This window comes from Accipiter gentilis, chromosome 4 (genome assembly GCF_929443795.1).
Source record: "Accipiter gentilis chromosome 4, bAccGen1.1, whole genome shotgun sequence".
Classification (NCBI taxonomy): Eukaryota; Metazoa; Chordata; class Aves; order Accipitriformes; family Accipitridae; genus Astur; species Astur gentilis.
Window position 1 is genome coordinate 8,940,742 of NC_064883.1, and position 23,628 is coordinate 8,964,369.

The 23,628-nt window shown below is 40.8% G+C and overlaps 1 protein-coding gene across 1 annotated transcript in view; it reads right to left on the reverse strand.

Annotated features, from left to right (window-relative positions):
• Positions 1–755: 755 nt before the first annotated feature.
• CHN2 (chimerin 2) overlaps positions 756–23,628 on the reverse strand; it is a 168,428-nt gene continuing 145,555 nt past the window's right edge. The window contains exons 8-13 of the mRNA XM_049798736.1: positions 19,793–19,877; positions 17,177–17,350; positions 15,295–15,372; positions 8,222–8,359; positions 6,217–6,322; positions 756–2,612 (exon numbers count right to left, since the gene is read on the reverse strand). Coding sequence (XP_049654693.1) covers positions 2,441–2,612; positions 6,217–6,322; positions 8,222–8,359; positions 15,295–15,372; positions 17,177–17,350; positions 19,793–19,877 — 753 coding nt within the window. The 3' untranslated portion in view covers positions 756–2,440. The remainder of the gene's footprint in view (positions 2,613–6,216; positions 6,323–8,221; positions 8,360–15,294; positions 15,373–17,176; positions 17,351–19,792; positions 19,878–23,628) is intronic.

Here is a 23,628-nt window from a genome sequence, read left to right on the forward strand (position 1 = left end):
GGGGACAGTGTCCTTTTGCCTCCATGCTCAGTACGCCCCTGAGGATGCTGGACATCGGTTAATCAGTTAGCCAAGACAAACATGAACAATTCATTAGATATTTGTGTCGTAAGATGCAGAATCATACTCTTCCCTCTGTCCAACAGATTAGAAACTTCTGCTCTCCAAAGACACTAAGCATGGGTATTTCTGAACACACTGCTTTGTACTGTCATCGAATCCTTAGGATGGGACATGTGTTGAGGACCCTGGACTGTGAGACATGTCAAAGCTACCAGTATGCCCATGATAGAGGGAAAGGGAGAAGCAGAAGCAGAATGACTTTCTTGTCTTCCTACAAAAATAAAAAAAAAGGGTACTAAAATACTGTTCCTGCCTTAAAAAAATAACTCATTACTGAACTCACCAGAAAAACTAAAGAAAATCATTTGTTAGTCAAATGTCTGTGTTCAAGGGAGTGGAAAAGTGCTCTGATGGCATTGATTCTTGGATATTGATTGGATTGATAGTGTGATTCATTGCTTGCTTGGACGTTTTACAAAGCGGTGGTTCAGGGTGATCGCAGAAACTAAGTGTGTGCATAGCCTTGGCTGTGGTAATATGGGCATCCAAGTGCCAATCTGAAACTGCTGACATTCAGTAAAACTGTTCTAAGTTTTCCAAGTAGGAAAGTTTCCAGCAATGTCAGGATGGTAATTAGCGATTGATTTTCATTTGGCAGCTTGCCATGTGGTCAGAGTGACAGACACCACCAGAACTCTTTAACACATTTAATGGGATTTTTCCTTCCATTTACACTATCATAAATTACAAAGCATATTTCACTTCACAAAATAAAACCATTTTCAGATCATTTTATGACAGTATTAAGTAGTACGTAACCTACAACAAATAGTCCTGTACAAGGCAGGAGGATCTATGGAAGTATTGGGAACTCAGACTATTTAGCATTTGCTCTGCAATCTGGATTAATCTATCTAGCCCTTAGTTATTTCTCTAGAAGACAACAAATTTACAGACATACCCTCCACCTCCCTTCATTATCATAGTTACACATATTTTTCAATTTGAATAGAAACATGTGCTCCCTGAAATAATTCAGGAAACTGCATCACTGAGTTACCAAGCATATGATACAAATGATCAAGATGAGGGATTATTAGAATTTTTTTTTTGTATTGAAAATTGAGTTTGGTAGTAAACTATGTTGATTTTCTATGCTTGCAGAAACATCTCATGCTGAGAAACAGTTTTAACATTAGGAATAAGTTGCAGTTAGACTATGAACTCTGTAGGTCAATGTTTGTGAGGGGAGAAAAATATTAAAATTTGGTAATAATTAAATTTACCAACTCCCACATTTCCTACACATTCTTTCTTTTTTTTTTTTTTTTTTTAACAAACCATCAGGAAACACATTCAAGATAAATACCTACATTTTTAGCAGATTTACCGTACGTTTATAAATACAGAAACATGACAAAACATAACTCGATTTTTACAGAAAAACCAAATCCTTCATAATTAACCCAAAAAAGTGCTAACTTTTCAACAAGGCCAGAAAATATCCAGTGTCCCAGCATCACTCAACTTACATATTACTGTAATCCAAGAAAAATCTGGCATGTGAAACTGATACTACCACTAGGACTTTTGAAAAATTCTCAATACCATATCTTACATGGGAGTAAAAAAAAAGAAGAGAAAATACTATATGTTTTGGGAAATAGCAAATGGCTAAAAGTGTACAATCTTAGGATGCTAGTGCCTAAATGTTCAAAAAAGCCTAAGGAAAGCTGGAATACATACAATAAAAGAATTCTCCTTTAAAACACTTGCAATGAAAGAGGTATGTCAGGATAATACTGCATTAGTGGTAATTGTTTTCAATATATCATAGCAAAAATGCAGGAAAGAATTACGTGGAAAATAATCAATGCACCGCATTGATTTATAGTTTGCTAAAATAAAATGCCATTCTTTCAGCTAGGTAAAGTAAAAATATCTTTATAATATAGGTTCTGTTTCACAATTGACATATATAATTATGTCTCATGGAGAGGGAAATGTATAGGTGTATACAAGTAACACTGATTAAGTACCTTTTTGCTTCTCTAGCCATATTAAAATACGTTTTGTGTTTCTTAATAAGTTAACAATAAAATCGTCTGCAACTTCTCAAAACAAATATACATCTGAGGCAAGGCAAAAGATACAAGGTAAGAGGATTTTTTCTGACCTTTTTTTCCCTTCTACAAAGAGGCATATGTCTATGAGACATAGGCTTTCCCTAAACATTTTGGCATCCATCTGCAACTTTGCAGAAATTGAAGTGCAGTCAAGGAACTTTTCCTTTATGTTTAAAAAAATTTAAAGAAATGTTGTTTTCCTTCAAACTAATTATTTTAACACAAATGGCTTTGAAGATATGCCTCTCTGTCTAAAAGAGAACATCTTCATTTTCTATTAAAATCTGCACAATTAACTTCTGGTACCGCATGTCATTCAGCGTAGCAAGGGTACTGTCCTCTGGAGGTCTCATTAAAGTGGGCCCAAACACTATTCCCAGGTTTTCAGCATTCATAAAATTCTCCTTTTCATGCAAGGTAACCCTAAAATAGAAAAAAAAAAAGAAAAAGAAAAGAAGTAAGTAGTTGTTTACTTCCCAGAAGAAAAGAATATATCCATCTTAATCTGTAGTACTGCTTCACATCAAGCATTGGTAGATGATGACATTGTTCAGTAACAATTTTTACTTTCACTCAATATAGTAACTGTTTCCACAGCAAGTACAATGCAGCTGCGGTGGGGCTGTGACTTCCAGTGCCTTTAAACAGCCCTCATGCAACTCTTAAGTGATTTTTCCATGTGGCTATCCATTAGGGTATAAGAATTAGTGGCAGTTGCTTTTTTGAAAAGCATAATGACGATTTAAATGACGATGTATGGAGCAGTGTCCTACGCTACAGTAACCACAGTTCTCTGGCACATTGTGCTTGCTGTGCATCACACCAGAGGTGTGGGTGTGCTTCCTGAATACGAACCCAGATTTTCTTTGGATTCCCAATGACCCCCACGCTCTCCCAGACATGCTTCCAGCCTGCAGGAACCCAGCCCTTCACACCTTTGTGCCTTGCTGGCTGCCTCAGGCCAACCAAGAGCTGAGTGATTCTGATTACTTGTTATACTTTAGGAGTAGGCTGAATCTTGGAGCAGCCTGGCAAACGCCACATGTCCTTGACAGAGAAGAGAGGCACTTCTAGGAAGGAGCTCAGGCTGTTTTGTTGCCTGACACGGGTCCTGTAATGTAAATACAAGAATAGGTAGACTATGTGTGGCTGGAGCAAACAAAGACCACCCAGGACTGGCCAAGCTGCAGAGAAGTCAGCCCTGACTGGAAAATCAGTCAGGCCTGCTGGAAAATGCAAGGTGTGCTCAAGGTTTTCCTCCTGGTAATAAAGCTGGATCACATCAGTGTTGTCCCATTGAGACTTTGGCATTTGAGTTGGGTCCTGAGAGCGCTCTTGCACTGCAGTGTAGAGATAGCCATGGTCCCTCGATCGGCCACGGTCCCTCATGGACCAGACACTTGCTGTTACGTAGTACAGCGTGGGTGAAGTTTCACATCTCCTCCACACACAACTCCTCTGCCAGGGTGGAGCTCATCTGGTTTTGGAGCCAGCTCTCCTGGCAACAGCTGAGACACCCCCAGCCATGGTAATTCCCAGCTGGGCAGCAGTGGATTCATACTCATGCCATCGGGGGAGCACAAAGAGGCTGAAACCAGGAGTAATCTGGTCTTCCCTTGTTTGCAAGGTCCTTTTATGACTAGATTTTGCTTCTGCTATTGGGTCTCTGCAAAGAGTGGCTCTGTCACAGAAAAACACTGCTCCTCTTTGCTTTCAGGACAGAAGTTCATTAGTGTCCCTGCTCACAGGTATATCCTCATCTTCTAGCACAGATGTTAGCTGTGCTTTGCAAGGAAAAAAGACAAGACAAGGCTGCCTAGCGCAAGCCACCTCTGTGCAAGTGTATGTATAACACTCTGCTTTCCATCTGTGGATGTATGCAGCACAGATGTTGAACAGCTATGCAATGCTATGTACATCTTACTGGCACCTCTGCGCAGGAGCGTGGGGCTTGCTGCGTGGCCTGGGGTGAACACAGAGAAGATTCACAGCTTCACTGCAATGTCAGCATGGATGGAGTTCTGTGCATTTCACCACAGGGGGGGACTGCTCATGCTATTTTATTTCCTCCAATCTTGGGCAAAAAGTTATCTGATAACTGAAGAAAACAACTAATTGGCTGACAAACTGATTTTTCATTGCTGACATTGTCCTCTGCTGGATTTTCCTGTGCTTTTAACAACAGTTCAGTGCAGTTTCTCTTCTGTTGAGAAACAGCGCTGGTGTAGAGGCTGTGATCCTGCAGTCTTTACATAGACTCTTTGACACTGGCGCATGTTTTCTCTGTGCAGGAAGAGCCCGATGGGGCTGGAGTTGGGACTCCTTGTTTAATCTACAGAACAGCATAGTCTGAACCTAAAAGATCTTCTATCTTTCGCATTCAAATCTCTCCGACAGATTCTCCATAGGAACTGACATGTGCTTGATTTCTGTGCAGATGCTGAAAGCTATGATTTGGGAAAGGAGAGGAAATTCATTGCATGACTTGCAGGTATTTGAGAGAGAAAGCTTAATCAGCTGTTTGGACTATTTTTGTCTCATCAGTAGTTCAGCTCAACAGCTGAACCAAAGCCTGTACTGCAGTTCATGAAAAAGAAGGAAGGCAAGTCAATACTTGTCTGTGAAAAATTTGCTGCCAGGACATGAAAGTACTGATTCTGTATGCAGCTGGCTTGTCTACAGCCTTCACAGGCCTTCTTAAAAGCCAACATGGTTCATCCTGAGTTGTCCATGCATATGTGCTGACAAGGGTGGATATTTGCACATCTCATTTCCGCAGAGTCAAAAGAAGTTCCTGCATGCCCAGGTAATGTCTCATCGGAAGGAAAAATTACTCAGTTGTAATGACCTGAGCCCATTCAAAATGAGGAAAAGTCTCTGCATAATGAGAACCTGATTGAGCATGAAATGCACTTCACACAAGCTCTCTGATGCGATTTTATGTGAGTTGAGGTATTTCTCTTTTTAGGTTGGCATTAATAGTGCAGAATAGTTCACACAGAAAATATTCCAAATTTGCAACTGTGTTGCAAGTAGTGGGACAACTAAGAAGGGAACGAGGATTTGCTGTATAAAAGGTGAGTAGTTGTATTCCTGCCTTAACCCCTTTTCTGTTGTTTCCAAGTAGCACCAAAAACTTTAACCAGAGACAAGGGACATCTTGGGCAACGGCCTGCTTTGAGACGACATGCCAGTCTTTATTCAGCTTCAGTTTTTAAAAACTTGCAAAGATGACTTCCTGAGGCATGTAAATACCCAAAGTAGCAAAGTGGAGTTAGCATGGTTTTGAAAAACAGTTTTGCTTGAAATTAGTGAAAGTGAGGCACCCTCTTTGGAGCGCTTCATGATTTTCCTAGGTACCTACCTGAAAACTTGCAAAACTCAGCAGTACGCTCTCAAGTCACTTTCAAAAATGAAATTTAGGCACTTTTGAAAATTTTGTATGCCTTATGAAGCCTTATGTATGCGTCATGTATGCCTACAGAAGCTTTGGAAAGCAAATGAGGCAGAGTGTTTTTAAAACCAAAGGAGATATAACTGATAAGGGCCTGTATTGCTTTTACTAGTTGTATAAAAATAGGTCCTGCTTGATTCTTGGCTTAACTGTGATGTGAGCAAACAACTCGTAAGAGACAGCTCTTTCCTTTTAGGGTTATCGTTCAAGAAGACAAATCAGGAGGTAAGGGGAGGCAGAAGCAAAGCATGATCAAGTGACTTACTGCAGCACATCGCTGAAGTACCTACCATTCTGGTATTTGGCAGATATGATCTGCCTCAGAGAAGCACGACAAATCTCAATTAACTCTTCAAAGGTTTGCAATGATCTGCCAGCAAAAGGATCTATGCTATATATGTGCATAGCTTATATGCATTTATACAAGCATAGCTTGTCTGCTTATTTGCAACATTATTGTTTTAGTGGCAGTGCCCTAATGGAAGCTTTATTGGTACTTTCTGTGATGTCTCTCTTTCAAAGCAGAAAATTGTTAAGGTCTTCAAGAACTATCCTGCGTGCCAATTAACTTACTTTTTGAGATGAATCATTAGGTATCTAAGTGTCTCGTAGTGAGCAGCAGGGAGTAACATCAACACTTCATGTATTGCTTCTAGACGTTCATCAGGATTGGAGATTTCTGTAAAAACACCAAACAGGATTAATGTTAATAGGGCTTTCCATTTGTAAACAGCAATAATTCAGGAAGCTAACTTATTATTATGGAGTCATTTACAAGCCATTGACTGTGCTTGGAGGGATAAATATTAAACTCATAAACATGGAGCTCATCAGCAACTTCTGCATCCTCAAAAAAAAAAGGCTTTACAAAGAAATCAGCAACAAAGACCGCCCAATAGTTGTCCCCATGGTCTGTAGCTCTATCTACAGGCTTGTATAGGTACAGTACCTGAGCTTCATTACGTGCTTGATAATACTCTGCCCAGAACTGACTCTTTAAAATCTTACATAAGATTACTTCCGTGAGCCTTCAAAACCAGATGGGAGTGTGCATATATGCTGTAAGAGACTATGCTTGAATATGTAAGTTTAGCCAGAGATTGAAATGGCATGGAATTACACAAACAAAGATTTCTTAACATATTTAAATATGTAGGTATCCATGATCGGAGAGCATCAGTAAAACTGTTTGGCAATCTCTCTAAAAATCTGAGCAGGATTTACATTCATATACATGAAGAGTATAGATTCCCAAGCTGTGAACTGAGTCAGAGTTGTGTTTGCTGCATGACTTTTCATACAAATGGCACCAGCAGCCCAAAATTTTAGAAGATTAAGAATCTCTGTGTCCTGCTTTTAAGAGACTAGTGTATTGACATGACAGGAACTGCTTCCTCTGGGCATGTTCTTTACAGGACAAGTGACAAGCAAGAATAACTTCTCTGCCAAGGAGGAAGAGGAGAACGCAGGAGAGAGGTATCTGTGGGTTGCATGGGGACTGCAAGGTGGGGTAAGCCAGAGGGTAAGGGAAGGCAGCACAGTCACACAGACAGACCACTATTCCTGCTGCTTATCGATATACTGGGTGCCATTTCAAAATTACTAAGGATATTTTTTAAAGAAGAAAGGATGCTACTTCGTAGATACCTCATGTCTTTGACATCTTTGCTAATAATCTGATGTTGATGCAATCCGTCTGGTGAGTTTTCATTAGGGACTACCATTATGTGGAAGGCTACTCCCCAGAAAGTAGAATTTGAGGCAAATCTCAGCTTGCTCTGCCAATGTTATGGCAACGAATGCTGCTGTCCTCCTCCCTCCCTGACAGCGTGCACCCACGACCTGCCGGCTCAGGGCAGGGGGTAACTGCCCCGTGCCTCCCATCCGGACACGGGTTAGATACTGTAGGACTTAACAAACAGGGGATGCACCTGAACTGTGGGGCAGATGTGCTTTGTGGGGTGTCTCACTGCTCACGGACTGAAGGAGGGGATGTGCTTGTCTGCAGTGCAGTTTTGTTGCCAAAGGAGGCCAGGGTATGGGAGATGGGGAAAATGGTGGAGAAATGGGACACACCCTCAAGGCTCACACTGTTCACGTCAACCCTGACCCCTCACTGATCACCCCATCTTGCATGTGTCTGGCAGCCAGCGCTGCGGCCGTGACACCAGCTCTGGGATCCTCCCAGTGCCAGATGCAGTCCTTGCAGCAGCACTGGACATTCTGCCTGTTGGCACAGAATTTGGGTCGTTTACAAGAAAAGAACAGGCGATTCCATTCAAAACTCCATCCCAGGGCACAGCTTCACTGACTGAGACTGAAACCGTGCCTTCTGAGACTGGTCAGTTATTCTGATACCCTATGTTTACTTTTAGTTTTTAACCTGAATGATGTCCCATCTGATTAACAATCAGGCAAAAGTTTTATGAGAAAGAAGGACATGGCAGTGAAGTAATGAACAGAACAATGCCCTTACTTTCCGATTTGTCGTCTGTCTTGCCTTTTTCTTTAAACATGGACGGCTTTATGGATGGGAAATGTAATTAAAGATTGGTACAAATTACTATGCAATACTTACTTGCTGCCTCTATGAACTTCGAATAGGTGTCGTAGGTGATCACGGGAATTGGTAAGTCTCTGAAGTATAGCTTCAGTGCTCCAGCAATGATGTTTATGTCTGGATAAATACTGGCAGAAATATCAGCCTTGTCACCGTCTAGAAAAGGAGGAAGAAATCTTTTTGAAACCAGGCTAATTTTGACTGAAGCAAAGCTAGGCTTCCAATTCAGATTTACTGTGTTCAACCTGACAAGAAAAAACAACCTGAAAGCATTTAGAAGGCTTTAATGAGAATATATTGCTACCAACGTTACAGTATATGAATGAGGAATGGTAGTTTCTTTATCTTTTAGTAAACAATTTATTGGCTTACATCTTTTGGAGGGGCTGGTGATTTCATCAGCAATATCTGCAGTGTACCATCTCACACATAATGTTTTAATGTTGGATGAAAAATCATGTTAATAAGATATTTATTGAATTTGGTCCATTTATTCACTGAAAATAAGCTATTAATAACTTGTTCTGGTGTTGTATTTTGTATCCGCAGATCAATGCACAGGAGTATGGACCATTCTTTTCATTTTCACTTGGGGAAACAGAGGCACAGAGAAATAACATAAATTTCCAATGATCCTCAGGAGACCAGTAGGAAAAATCAGAGTAAACATCCAAATCTTGCAAGTCTTGCACCAATCTATCTATACTGATTAGCTAGTAATAAAGCCGCCTTATTTTCTGGAAGTCCTCTAATGTCTTAATATTTGACTTATTTATTTATAGCAACAATTTGAATTTAAATAGACTTGCTATGGCATTTAGCTATACAATTTATTCTGAAATGTGGATCACGATTTGTTTAATGAATATGGATACCTGTAATGCAGAACAGCTAAATAGATGAATTATGCAACTGAAATGACATACATTTTGTTTGCCACATATTATAACACAGTTAGTCAGAACTCCATTACGGAGCACTTTTAATCACATGAACTTAACAAGTGTTGCTGATAAGCCCTTGACCAATTCATGGCTTGCAATGAGTGAAGTTACAAGAACTAGCGGCAAGGCTGGTTCACTATTATTTTTCAAGTTCAAATGACTACATCTGTTCTGTATTACCTAGTACCCTCATAGCCACGTTTTTTTCCAGACTGAGAAATTCTGCTGTCCTCCCCTCCTGGGGCCTGTCTTTGGCCATCTTCCAGCAGAAAGATGGGGTAGGACACTGGTCAAGCAGTGGCTGAGGCTGTCTGGATTTAACCCCCAGCTTATCTCAGGCTTCTTTGAGATCAGTTACATGCCGTAGTCCTTATTCCCCACCTTTCAAGTGAGGATAACAGCGCTTCCCTTGCAGGAGGTGGTGAAGATTAGGACCACACGGTGAGCGGCGTGATGTGAGGTTACGCTTGCCTGAACAACGGAGAGGAGTTTGCTCTTATCTGCCAGGAGGTGCACGAGCAAGCCTGGGCTGCCACCACCGAGGCGCCGACATGCTGTAAAGCCATCGCCTTGCTTGTCTCGCAATAACTAGTGCTTGTAGACGTGCCCTGATACAGACAGATGAGTGGGTGTGCTTGATACATGGTGTCTTAAGATGGTGATAAAGGCTTTCACAGCAGAGTAAAAGAGTTTATATTGATTGTAGACATTTTATACAAACCTATGGCATTAATCTTGAAGGGATACGTCCTGTCCAATGTATGCACATAATTCTCATTAAGACTAATAGCACTACATGTTCTCATCAAGAGGAGATTATACGCTTAAGTGTTTAAAACAAGCAGCCTTTCTTGATGCAGCTGAGCAGTCTGAATACATCCATCAGCATTTAATTTAATACAGCATCAATAAGCCCTAGGAGGATGTTTACACTGCCCCAATCTTTTTTTTAATCCACACGTTCCAGGCACAGTAGCATTAGTCTTGTAAAGCTTTGTGTGGAGAGCTCTATTTAATTGATGGACACTGAGCACTCAAAATGCTCCACTGAAAACAGATACCTCCAAGGAGCCAGCAGCTGCATCAGAACAGATATAGCAAAGCAGAAGGTTGCATCTATTATCCAGGTCACCAGTACACTAAATGGAAGTGTTATTTATTTAGTACTTTTACAAAGCAGCCCAGCAAGCTTCCTTAAAGGGGCGCTTCAGCTAGAGGTACTTGAAACTACAATGTACTTCAAACATACCTCTTATTTACATATTCACTTACTGTAGGAAAAATGCATTAATTCCTCAGTCAAAGATTTTTTCTCTTCACTTCAGAGACAAATGTACATCCATTGGAAACATGCTGAAGAATTATTTTAAAGTGAGCATAACAATACATTTGTTTTAATATACCTACACATTTCTGCAGTGGGTATGTAGGGGGAGGGGAATTTTTATTTTCCTTTGGTAGATTTTGGATTGTCTTTTTTTTTTTTTCTTTCTTTTTTTTCAATTTCAGCAATTGAAGGCCCTTGGCAGGCTGCACTTATTTCTTATCCTCACCAAATTCCTGGACTTGTATTTTTTATTTATACACTTTTAAAATTCAAAGCACTAAGAAAGAAAAGTTAATTCATTGCCAGTAAAGTCATGATACAAATTTCACAGAGGATCCTCTGCAATAGCATACTGTATAAACTACATCTGTTTTATATGGTAACTTCTGCATTACCACAATCATTTTTTTCACTCTTCAATACAGTAACTTTTCTCAGATTGTAATTAGTATTTTCAGTAGCACTGCAGTGCCCATATGTTAATACAATCTTTTTTTCATTTTGGATTCTGAACATATAGTTCATTTCAGCTTTACAAACCTAATCCTGCCCAAACCCCATCATTTCTCTTTCCTTGTTACTTTGACTCTCAACATATTTTGTTGCATTATTGTGAAGTCTGAATACCTCAAGACAAAGAAAGTCTTTATTCTGTTCCTTAAAGGTTTCAGCTGACTTTGGATGCCATAGAAATATACCAATAGTTTATCAGAGAATGAAATGGAATAAGTATTACATTCTTAAAGCCTCAGCTATGCCCTCTGAATACTGAATTACATTTCCACTTAAATTCCTTTTTGCTTAATGCTTTGTTTTTATTGCACAACCTTTGCCATGCTAACGTGCTTCTTTGTGGTTTTTCTTGGATTTGGCATTTGACAGGTTTTCAACTACACTGGCAAAAGAGTATGAGTTAGGATGCCTCTAAGTACTCATGTAATATTTAACAGCATAATATTTTTAGCAAGTGTATTGTACCAGCCAGTCATACAAACAAGTGGGGGGACAGAATGCACTGGTGACAATGGCAGCTCTGTGGATAAAGCACACAATGAAGGTTTTTCTGGACGCCACAACGCCACAGCTCAACAATGCTGACAGAGAGCAACTGTCATTCTACAGCACCAACATTCACCAGATTAAATAAATCCACATTATTCCCCTCCTTCTCATTACAAAAAATCACTAAAATAGAACATTGTCAGTGCCTCAGAGAGCCTAACGCTAATTTACAGTAGGGGTATTTACACTGCTTTGGCTTTGGAAGGGAGTCTTAGTTTAAATCAGACGAAGACCAACTTTTCCCTATTTTAAAACCAAATATCACAGCTTCATTGGGCCCAAATAATATTATGTGGGATGCCATTCTCTTCCTGAGATGTTATCTTTCAAACCTGCCTTTGCTTTTCTGTTCTTGCTATAGTTCTTGGGAAGCAACAAGTGAGTGTCCCTTTGGCAAAGCAGAATTAGCCAGAGGGACGGCTGGCTTCTCTCCACTGCACCCCTCAGCTGCACATGAAATCAGCAGGAAAGGTACTCTATGGCCACGTCAGCCCCGGCGTCTCATCCCTGTATCATACTGTCTTCTGGCTCCTGTGGCTTGACGAAGAGCTTGGGAAACCAGAAAGCTTGACGGCATTATTTGAAGGATGCATCCTGTGCATTAAAATGGGAGGACTCCTTGGTTGTTCATTTTCAAACCCGTTGATTAAAAGCTGTATTTCCAGAGCTGCAAAAGCGTACTGGCATTCTAGGCAGGTGCCTGGGGACTGACTCGGAAACAACGGGCAGGGAGGGACCTCTGTAATGCTAGAGTGCAGTGCTCTGCTACCTGCAGGCACCGTGCCACATAACCCATCTCGTAAACCCTTCAACTTCCATTTTAAAACTAGTTAAGGTTTTTATCCCTGCTCTTATTAGAAAGTTGCTTCAGAGCCTTGCTTTCAGATGGTTAAAAAATGGTCTTTAAATTGGCAAACTAAATTTATTCCTGACCAGTGCAGATCCTCTAGTATTGTTCCAAGACCATCCATTAAAGAGTTCTCTTCTCTGGTTCATAGCCCTGCTCTCAGCTTCTCCTTTGACAGCTAACTATCCCAACGTCTTTTAAAACACATTTACCTTCTGCTATGCAGCATGCTCCAGAGATGTCTGAGATGATAGTGACGTGGCTGTTTCTGCTGCAACACCTGTCTATTAACCACAACTGACCAGGAATTCTCCATTTTATATTTCAGATGTGAATTTTCCTATATTTTTTCTTTACTTCTGCAAAAAATATGTTGATTTCCTGTAGCGAATGTGAAAATAACAGTTCTGTAAAACTCCCACAAACTTCACTTTCTGGGCAGAAAGCGAAATTTGAACAAAAACCTTCCAGGCATTACTGGAGATGAGACCTGCCATCTGGCTCTCAGCCTCCTTCTCTCCCAGCTCTGTCACCTTGGACCGAGATCTGGGATATTCCACATGCTTGGGATAGTCCACTCCCTGCTGCTTTGGGTTCTAGGGCTAAGCAGGGGTAACTGGGCAGCAGAAAAGTGATGTTCCTACCTGTGGGGCTGGGATGCAAAAGAAAGGGTTGGGTCCCTGTCTCTGTAAACTTGGATCTGACGGGGAAGCAAGCCCTGAGCCATCAGATTGGAAGCATCTTGCCAATTCAACCTTCTGCCAGCTGACAACCACCTTCTAGCTGCACAGCCCACAAGTCAGAACAAAAAATCTATTTTGGTTTTCTTTAAATCCCTGCCTGCAAAAAAACCCCCAAAACAACTCCTTCTGCTTTGCCACCTCAGTTCAGGGAGAAAACATTTTCAAAACTAGAAAGTTTTGAAGTTTTCAGCTTCTGGTCTCAGCAACATCTAGTCATGCATTTCTCATAACAAGGTTTTGTTCACTGTTGTGCTGCTTTTAGCATTATTCATGGCAACGCTCTCAGCCCTTTTCCCTCATGTGACTGTTAAAAGAAAATGAAGACACAGCTTTTTATCAATTTATGCCCAATGGTTTTTCCCCACAGCCTTGTATGCAAACTCGGTTCTTGCTTTCTCTGCTTCCATGTTTATCCATGTTTTTTTTCCTTTGGAAATCCGATACTGTTAGTGACCTTACTCCTCCTGTTTCTAGGTGCTGCCTTCTTGGCAGTAAATCGCACTTTCTTCCTTGCTGTGGGTCTAATTCAAGTGTGTATCGCCACCAGATTATGCCATGAATGTAGGCAATAATAAAAGATACACTGTCTGTAAAACTGAACTAGCTGCAATGGTTCAAAGAATTTGCAAAGGAACTACAGCTGCAGCAGTATTCAAGTCACGCTCAGATGTAAATTTCCATCTGCTTCCTTCAAACTCTTCCCTCTTCAACCTGTGCTTCTCCTTCTGGGTTTCGTTCAGGTTGGTACACTTAGAGGAGTATTAACACACAGAACAAAAGGGTTTGCCAGGCCAGATTTACCTGCAGGGAGCAGCGTGGGACCTACGGGGACTGTGACCCTTGCAGTAGCACTGCTTCACGTGGCACATCTGCAATATATATCTTCCTATGATAGCAGTCATATCACTGTGCATCTCTGTCGCCCAAATCATGGCTGACCGGTGTGTGTATATGCATATGCTCACAACTGCAGTGTCCGACACGTTTTAAAACATGTATTATTTTTCAAAGGATTTTTCGGTATAGCATGAATACAGTCACTTTGGAAATCCTAGTTGGACCTTCTTTGCCAGTGATGTCTGCATGGCAAACCGTCTCCAAACAAAATAGTATTCAGGCACAGTAAGTGTAAGATGTGCCACCCACAGACATCGCTGGCCTTGCCCAGCCTCCCCTGGAGTCCCCACGCTTCCTGCCCATGGGCTCCAGGGCCCCTGTCCCCGCCTGAGTGACTTCATAGCTGTCTCCAGCTGCGTCATGGCCATGCTTGTGCCATGCCACACACCCTTCTGGTTGGTACCCTGACCCACAGGCTGACTTTCTGGCTTGACCTGGACCTGCCTCATCCCCATGGGCTTGCGATCACTGGGCTGTGTCTGACCTATTCCCTAACACGGCAGAGGTAATACCTGAAAAAATTAAGTAGGAAGGAAACCACTATTTATCAGAAAGGAGAATAATATTTATGTAACTTCTTAAATGTACTTGAAAATGTGTTTTCTGTTGATGAAGGCCCTACTCTGCACCCACTTACTTATATACTTAGAATTAGTCCCGTGTGCAAAGACTGTGTGCACAACCAGAACAAACGTAATCAGCTAAATCAATTTAGAAGGGCTACTAGGATGGTAATCAGGCAGCGTTTTAATTATTTGTTTTTCAATATGCTGTACAGCCAATCTCCACAATGCTCCTCTCATCTGTAGTGCAGATGCAATCACGTGCACAGTAGTGCGGTGCTTTCTGCAAGGCTGCAGGCAGAATGACTTCCCAGTTGGAGTTCCTGTTTCTTAAGCTCAGATTATCGTATTGTAAAGCACTGAGTTTACTAAAGATAGGACTAAGAACTTCCCCCTGGTACTATCTAGGCTTGGACTAGGAGCCTAGGCTGTGCTGCTAGGTTGAGCAATCATCCAGTCCCCCGAGCACTTAGCCTTCTACCTACCATTACTTACTGTTTAATTATTCCTTCCAACTATGAAATACTCTTTCTTCTCATGAAAAGCACTACAGGTTAATTTAAGAACTCAGAAAAGACAGGTTGCTTTCTGTACTTCTGCTTTTATGCCAGTTTCATTACCATGGTACCTATACAGACGCAAAAAGAACTGAAAGTCCTAGAACGGAAAGTTTAGATTAAAATTATACAAGATTAAAAAATTATATACCTCGATCAAAGGCCATTTTCACATCTTCAATGTGCTCAGTGAAGCCTGAGACTCTATAGAGGCCCTCGGACTTTAAACCTGAAACAAAAAGTTCTTGGTTAACTTTGCTTCAGTAACCAAGAAATATTCTGGCTTAAAAACAATAAAGCAAGAACAACAGATCTAGTAAGTGGAGCAAAATATTAATTGTAATGTGAAACTCAGGAGCATTTAAGGAAGGATCAAGATAATTTTAAATTGTTTTTTAAAGGATTAAAAAATTTTAGAATTTATACTTTCTGATTTTGTTAGGTATGCGGTTTATTATGTTAGAGGAAAATACTGCAATTTGCTAATGGTGGGGCATGTGATGTTATCATGATTTATTCACTTTATGTGGGAAATTTTCCTGGATTTGCCTATAATTAATAAAGCTTTAGAGGTCTCCTTTCCTTTTACCAGTTGCTCTAATGATAAATAGCAATGCAAGTAAGAGACTGCCTCTCCCTATGAGAACATTTGTTCCCGATTTTGCTGTCAGCTTTTACTTATACACAGCTGATAGATGTGATTGATACTGTTCTCCACAATAGTACATCCCTTCCACAGTTCTTTCACCACAAGAGACCTGCTCACTTGCACAGCTCTCCCCCCGTTGCTCCACACCAACATGAAATGCAGGGCAGCCCAGCAGAGCAGGCAGAGCTAGCCAACCAGAGTTACACACACATTATTTATTTTAATACCAGAACTCCTTATTGTGACTATGCACAGTGCTAATCTACTTATAAGATCCAATACACTTTGTTTTCTTAAGAACAAAATCAGTATCTTACATAGTTCTATGGCAATTAAAGAAATTTAAAGATGTTGAAAAAACAGAGAGCGGGCAGCAGATTTTATCTTAATCAATAAATGTAAAAGTAAGTGATTAGATCTCAAATGCAACATAGCTTCCCGCTGTATCATTGGAGTAAAGCTCTTCTGTCTTAGTCCAAACTATTCTTTCTATTTATCCCTGCAATGATGATATAATCCTGGTAGAGCTTTACGGAGTAGTGCTGGGGATTTACTTGTAAATCTTTGATTCATTTCAGTAGATGATGCGGGGCTCTGAAATCCCAATGGCTTGTATCAGTGTGTTGCCATGCAGATTACCGAGATGCCATGAATTCAACATTATGAGATTCCTGTGCTGAAGCTATGACTAACAGGTAAATTTGGCTTATTGGGCAGCACGACATACACATTTGCTATCCAAAGCAAATATACTGTGATCATTATTGTGTTGTGTTGGAGGGGATATGGTATTTGTTCAATCTGTCACACGTCTGTGTACCAAAAACCTGTCACAAGCTGGCATTTTGGCTGTGACATGCTGCCTGAGCCATGGTATCCATCAGTCAGTAGCTGAGCATCATGCGAAAGCCTGCACAGTTTGTGACCTACCACAAAATGCCACAGCTTGTGACCTCACTTGTCTGAGTCACTTCCAGTCACTTGTGTTCTCTTGCCCATAATGTCCGGAAAGGTTATTAATAAGGGATTTGATTTAAACTGATTACTTTGAAACTGGAAGTGTCCCCAGGTATGTTAAAAGAAAATAATGAAAAAAGACACATAAACATGAACTTAAAGTTCACTTGAAAGTTCACCCCTTTCAGAAGTGTAACATAATACATGTTTTGACATGTTTTCAGAAAGCATTTCAGGAAATTGCATTATGAAATGCCGTGATTTAATTTTACTAGTTAATGCAGACCAATGTATCACCTACACTAAAAAAACCCCCTTCTCTCAGCCTGTCTTCAGTGTGCATGAGCATACTACCCTGTCCTAGCTTAGCACGTAATTCAGGTTATCTTCACTTAATTGTGTCTGCTGCTTTCCTAAGTACACAAACCTCTTGCTTCGATCTCTCGAATGCATGAATCCACAACCATCGGCCTCTGGGTATTGTGGGCTTTCACTAGTGTGGTGAGGTCGCAGCAGTAGACTCGCTTAATCCTCTTGAGGTCTGGTTGGCAGTCGTTGGGCACGTATTTGGAGCACTGCTTATGTACGTTCAGCCCGCAGTCTGTAAACAAAGTTAGCCAGGTTAATTAATTAATACTAATGCTGATAGGTCTTGTCTAACAATTTCTTTCCTTGGGCCGCATCAAGCAAGGGACATAACTTCTCCATCAGTCAGCAAAGCTAGAATAAATAAGACGAAGATGAGAAAGATGAGCATGGAAATCTGTAAAAAACTTGTGGTGAGCAAAGTGAACTCCAGCAGAGTTGTTAAAAAACTATAAAAGCTCTGGACGTCCCTCACACGCCTCTGAGGAGGAGGTGACGGCTGGTGCAGTCAGGGTCAGTTCACTGCTGGCCACGTAGCTCTAGGTGTTGCATTTGAATGCGTGGGACTTAACTTCTGGATGTTTTAGTTTAGCTTTTCATAAAATTAGCACAGTAATGACTGTCTTCTGCTGGCCAGCATGTGGCTTAGCACTGCTAACAGGCGAAGGACCTAAGATTCACCTAAGCATTCAGACTGGGACAGTGCTTTGAGCTCGTGTGCCTCCCTTCCCCTTCCACATTCCTGCAGTGTCGCATTTTGGCTCGCTCTGCCACATCAACAGCCTCCCCATCCCTGTGTCATCACTTCACTGGTGACTCAAGTGTCCCCGGTGTTTAGTCTGTAGGTCAGTTTAGGCATATAAAATGCTGTGAAAGGCATGATGTAAAAAAATTATTCATTTTACAAATGGTTCTTGATGTCTTACTCCAGAGTCAAATCCTACTCTTGGTTGCATGGGTGGGTTTGTATTAACTTAAACATCACTGCTTGATCTCCACAAATTGAATTTTTCTAATAGACTCAAATATTCAGCCAAATGAATTTATAAGCCTTAGGAAAGCAACCATCACCATTGTGAATTACATTATCTCATGTAAGTCTGATTCCTGTTTTAATGCCTTCTCAGTCATGCCCATCACTGACGGTGCCCTTTGGGATAACTTAACCTGTCTAATATCATCAGTAGTGAGTTACTGTTTTTTCATGTTGATTTACTGCCCGAGCTATTAAAAATGTAAACATGACTCTATTACTTGCAGCACATTTCAGTATTATTCTCTATAAAATATTAATCAAGCAAAATCATGTAATTACTACAAACACACCTACATATTTAATGGGATTGGGTGGCTTTTTTTGTGTTTCTCCATACAGTTATTACTGCATAATACATTATTGTTCTGTGAAATCTAAACAAATATGAGCAGCTGCAGTTAGGATCCTCCCTGTATTGTTTTCAGTGCTGTTCTCCAAGCATGTGAAGTTAAATCCAAATGCATCTATCTACTTAGAGTTAAATGTTGGTAATTTAATGAGGGAGAATATTATATTTCATACTAAATAAGTAAGTCTTTTCATAAGTTTAATATTTTATGTATGTGAACAAATACAGTGCCATGCATTAGTGAGGTCAGGTTTTGTACACTTGTGTTTAAGATCATATAGCTTGAAAAGACCACTACTGGTCATTTTCCTCTTTTTTAATGTCCTTCTCGTATTCTTTGTGTTACCATTATTCATCTCCAGGCAGACAAGATGTAGCAGTAGCTCAGACTGCACTTGTTAAAACTGTGCGTTTGTGAAAGGTTTTTTGATCCTTCAAAGTGTGGTCTAAATTTTAGGTAACAGCTACTTCCTCTACCCGTGAAAGGCAGATATCAGGGTCAGATGTGTTCGGTGCCAGTCTGAGATCAGGAATGCCTGGAGGTCAGGGTAGGGAGAGGTAAGACATATTCAGGTGAGACATGGAAGAGATTGAAGGTCCACAGAAATAAGTTATGAAACCCCATTTGCAGTGCAGCAAATACTATTTCACTTGCTGAATCCAAAAGTTCACAAAGTGATGTTTATTGCATTTTTCCAAGAGGATTATTTTTCCCAAGAGAACAAACAGTTTTAAAATATTTAAAGCACTGTTAAAATGCTAATAGAGTTATAGAGGCACCAGAAAATTAATCCTTCTAGGAAAATGAAGGTTGCATTTTTTGCTTTCCCTCAAGGTGGGATACTTCAGGCTTGCAGCAATGCATGGTATTTTTATAGGAAACAGGTGACAGTTTTTTTGCAGACAAGGGCACTTCTCAGCAATTGGTGGCAAAAAGATGAGTTACGAAGCCTAGTTGCTGGCTGGCTCTGCCATTTCCAGGGCTTGTTTCTTAAGACATAAAAACATTCAGGGATAACTTACCATAAAGATCAGTTCTTAATGTATACACCAAAGGCACACACATGACCAAGGTACTACCAAAAGGATGTCACCCTCAGCGACCGAGGGCTGGTGACTTCATTTCTAAACCAGCTAATGGGGAAAATGAAAACACTCTAACTTGTGTGGGAGGATTTCTTGCCTTGTTCTGTAAAGTAATCCCTACCCTCCCTCCTGCAGGGAGTGCAGGCTGGGGGTGGGAAAGATGTCTGAGCATTTCAAGAGAATGACAGAAAATGTTAAAGAGCTACCTGAACACCTCACTCCCTGAGCGATGAGACCCCACATGAAGTTGGCGCAGTATTCACACCAGTGTGGACCTCGAAACGTATGGACCTGTAATACAAATGGGGGGAAAAAAATAGAAATGGGGTCATTGCGAGGCAGATGGTCTGACAGATGGAATAACTGAAATGGATAAACAACAGAAGACTCAGTAGGAGTAAATCTTTAGCACACAGTGCCCACATCTTTCCAAAGTCTAGATGAAATAAACCATGGGGACAGAAATTTGCTTTGATCTTGAAGTTTATCTTTCAATAGGCTTAACATAACAGAGAACCAGGCTGTGTACGACATGGAAAACAAACCATTTTTGCTAGCTGACATTTTAGCTATAGTGAGGGGAGGAAACCAGGTTCACTAGTCAAAGGAGAAAAAAGTAAAACTAATAATCGAAGGAAATGTAATCAGTGCTTTTATTTGACTAGTTCAAACAAAACAGGAATGTTTCTGAGATTCAAATGCTCAACAGATCACTTGAAAGTAGGGGAAATGGAGTGACAGAGAGTCCCTTTGAATGCACCACGTTTTGGTTCCCCATAACTGTGTGTGACCACAGATCTGGTGCAAGAGCCACGTGCTAAAAGCACCACTCAGGTTTGAAGGCCCTATGACTATGGTGTTACATGTGCATTTCTATGCAACAACACTGAACAAAACTCGAGGTAATTGCTGTAAATTTGTATCAGGGGTGACTGATTTGTGCAGCCACGCCAGGCAGCGGCTGGGTAATGATCTGATTTTGCACACTGGAATCCATTAGTGACAAAGGGAAACAACACCCTTCCCGACACAAGTAAGTAAACTGAACTCACATAGGGACAAGATGTCAGTAGGCTCTTTTTCAGTAGACCAAATTTCATTTTGCTACAGTCCACACATGAGTAAATAAGGAAGAATAAAATAACCTGTGTGCTGACAGAGCCCATGGCTGCCCAGCCAGGATTTGCACACCACCGCTGCCTCCTCCACTGCTTTTCCAAAGGCTATGGCGGAAGACCTTTTTATTTAAGATGTATGTTCTGGTGAAGTAAGCATTTCATTCTCATCGAAAGGAAGAGTAAATAGTGAGGTCTACGCCCATGTGAATGGAGATGGCATGAGCTAGTTCCAGCCAGAGACTTAATTGAGCTTAACAAAACATAAATCATGCACACTCTGGCTGCTAATGCTTCCTTTTCCTTCTCTCTGCTCTTGTTTACCCATCAGGTGGATGGCTGAAAGGCCACTTCCACCCCCTGGGATGGGGAAAGCTGCTCTTTACTTTTCATACAGTAAAAAAATGGTCATTGCCCTTTTCAGATAAACTTGGTGAAGTTTTAAGCCAAGCATTTGGCTTGCTAATGTTTTCAACTCATTTGTCTGCAGGATCACCCCTAAATAAGCCTGTACTCGAGTCCATTCCCCAGGAAGATGAAGTATTGTGGTTTTAATACAGACCTCTCTTTCTGATTTAAGTGGTAAAAATGTCAGCCTTACCACAAATGACTGCTGACCAACTACTCACAGTCAATAGTTGCATGAATAAGCTTAAAGCAATAGTAATTCTTCCTCCCTTTTGACAGTAAAGGTCAAAACTGGAATGTCTGACTGGTCATATTTATTTTTTGAAATGGTATTTTACCTCTCAGAAAATTGTGTATCTCTGGGAAACTACACTTTGCAGTAAAGTTAGAGATAGATAGATTGATAGATACAGACACTTACGTCTTTTTTATTTCATCTTATTTTGTTTTGCAGGGTGGGTAGCAAGAATTTCAGACATGGCTTGTAGTGGGCGTAAATGGCCGTACCTCACATCAGCTGGTCACCTGAGTTTCAGGCACATGCTCTACGTGATCTTCAGCGGATACAAAACTATGGATACCACTAATTATACCTGCGTTTTTAGACTGATAACCACATAATTAGTAGGTCAGCACCTGCATTTAATTGTGGGTGGAAATCATCTGCTGTGGGAAGATAGCTAACTGTCTTCTGCTTTGCAGCGGTTTACAAAAACTAACCTCGTGAGAAGTGGCTGTAAAAGCCCTTTCGGGATTTTAAAAACTGCACCATTTCACTTTTAAAGTCCATCACAGTTGCTAGGGTATTTGGGCCCTACTTGCTCACTTTACTTAAAGCTTATTTCAGCTGTTCTCACTGTGGCATATTTAGAAAATGGTAGCTGATTATTCCTTGATCTCTTCTGTCATTAATGGGAAACAGTCACCAATGCTGACTAAGGGCTGCATCTGAGAAGAGCTGACTTCGCACGCTTCCCTTGTTCCCTTCAGCTTGGTGGCCCTCAAAGGTTTAGCTCTCTTTATTCATTCACTTCAGATTTTTTCACAGATCTGGATTTTAGCTCAAATGACAAGTTCCCAACTGAAATGCCCTCAGAAAAGTGAGTCTTGGTGGTTTCTGGTCAAGCTGGAACAGGAAAATACTAGCTATCTCTAACTGAAAAAGGGCGATCTTCAAAAGTTTCTAGATGAAGGTGGAAAAAAAAATCTCTTAAGATGCAGTTTTGAACTAAGTTTTTTATGGCTTGCCATTAATTTTAAAGAAATAATGAGGTCTGTTCCTATGAACACGACACTCAAATGTAGCCCAAAGCTTGCACACAACACTTTTCAACGGTAAATGGGAATTTTACCTGCCAGATTGTCCTCATCTCTGTTTTAATCAAGGAGAGGTAACAGCAAGTCTTAGGTTTTTGAGATGAGTTTTTAGGTTTTGCCCCATCCTTTGCAACAGCATCATTACAAATGGCCTGGGGTTAGATTTTTGGAAACATGATCAAGATCTATTTATTATTGGTCCCTACCCCATCCTGCAGTCTCAGGAGACCTCTCTGTGTACACACAGCATAGGGTCGGGCTGTGTGGGCTACAGTCAACACATAATTCCAACTTTTAAGAAGAATTTACAGGGAGGCATTTCTTCATATAAGCTAAAAACATGATGTTTCAGACTATACACTGTACTTTTCTTGTTCAGTCTTTCACCTTCTTTCCACAATGTCTAACTCCTAACTTCTTCACTCTATTTCCTTTCCAGCTCTTTCAATTAAAAGTTGTTTCTTACATTCATCCTCTCTTCCTGTTTAGGATGAGAGGAAATGGCCTCAAGTTGCGGCAGGGGAGGTTTAGATTGGATATTAGGAAAAAATTCCTTTACTGAAGGGGTTGTCAGGCATTGGAACAGGCTGCCCAGGGAAATGGTTGAGTCACCATCCCTGGAGGTATTCAAAAAGTGTGTAGACAAGGCACTTCAGGACATGGTTTAGTGGGCATGGTTGACAGTTGGACTCGATGATCTTAAAGGTCTTTTCCAAGCTAAATGATTCTATGGTTCTCTGCTGGACAATCTCACCCAATACTACACTGCATGTCTCTTCTTACTGCTCTCCTGTGCTCTCACCTTCGCCCTTCAGCCCGGTGGTGCCCTTGCTTCCAAATGGCAGAATTCCCTCCACAGGTGCTATCTCATGCAGTTTTAGTCTGCGTCTAAGCCGTGTTCACAGAGGAAGAAACTACAACCACAGTTAAGGAGTGCCAATACAGTGGCAAAACAAAATAATCCCTTCAGCAATATTGCAGAAACAAACTAAAAATTGCCCTGAATTGAAACACATGTTTTTTATTGGCATTATATGATGCTGTTTCTGAGACAATCTTATTGTTTATCTGACTGGGTTTGAAGCCTTTTCTATTTGCATCCAAAGAAAATAAGAGATTTTTCAGACTTCCGCCTGAATACATGCGCATTTGTACTCTTCTGTGGACTCCTGCTGAACCTGAGCTCTTTGCGGGGAAGAAAA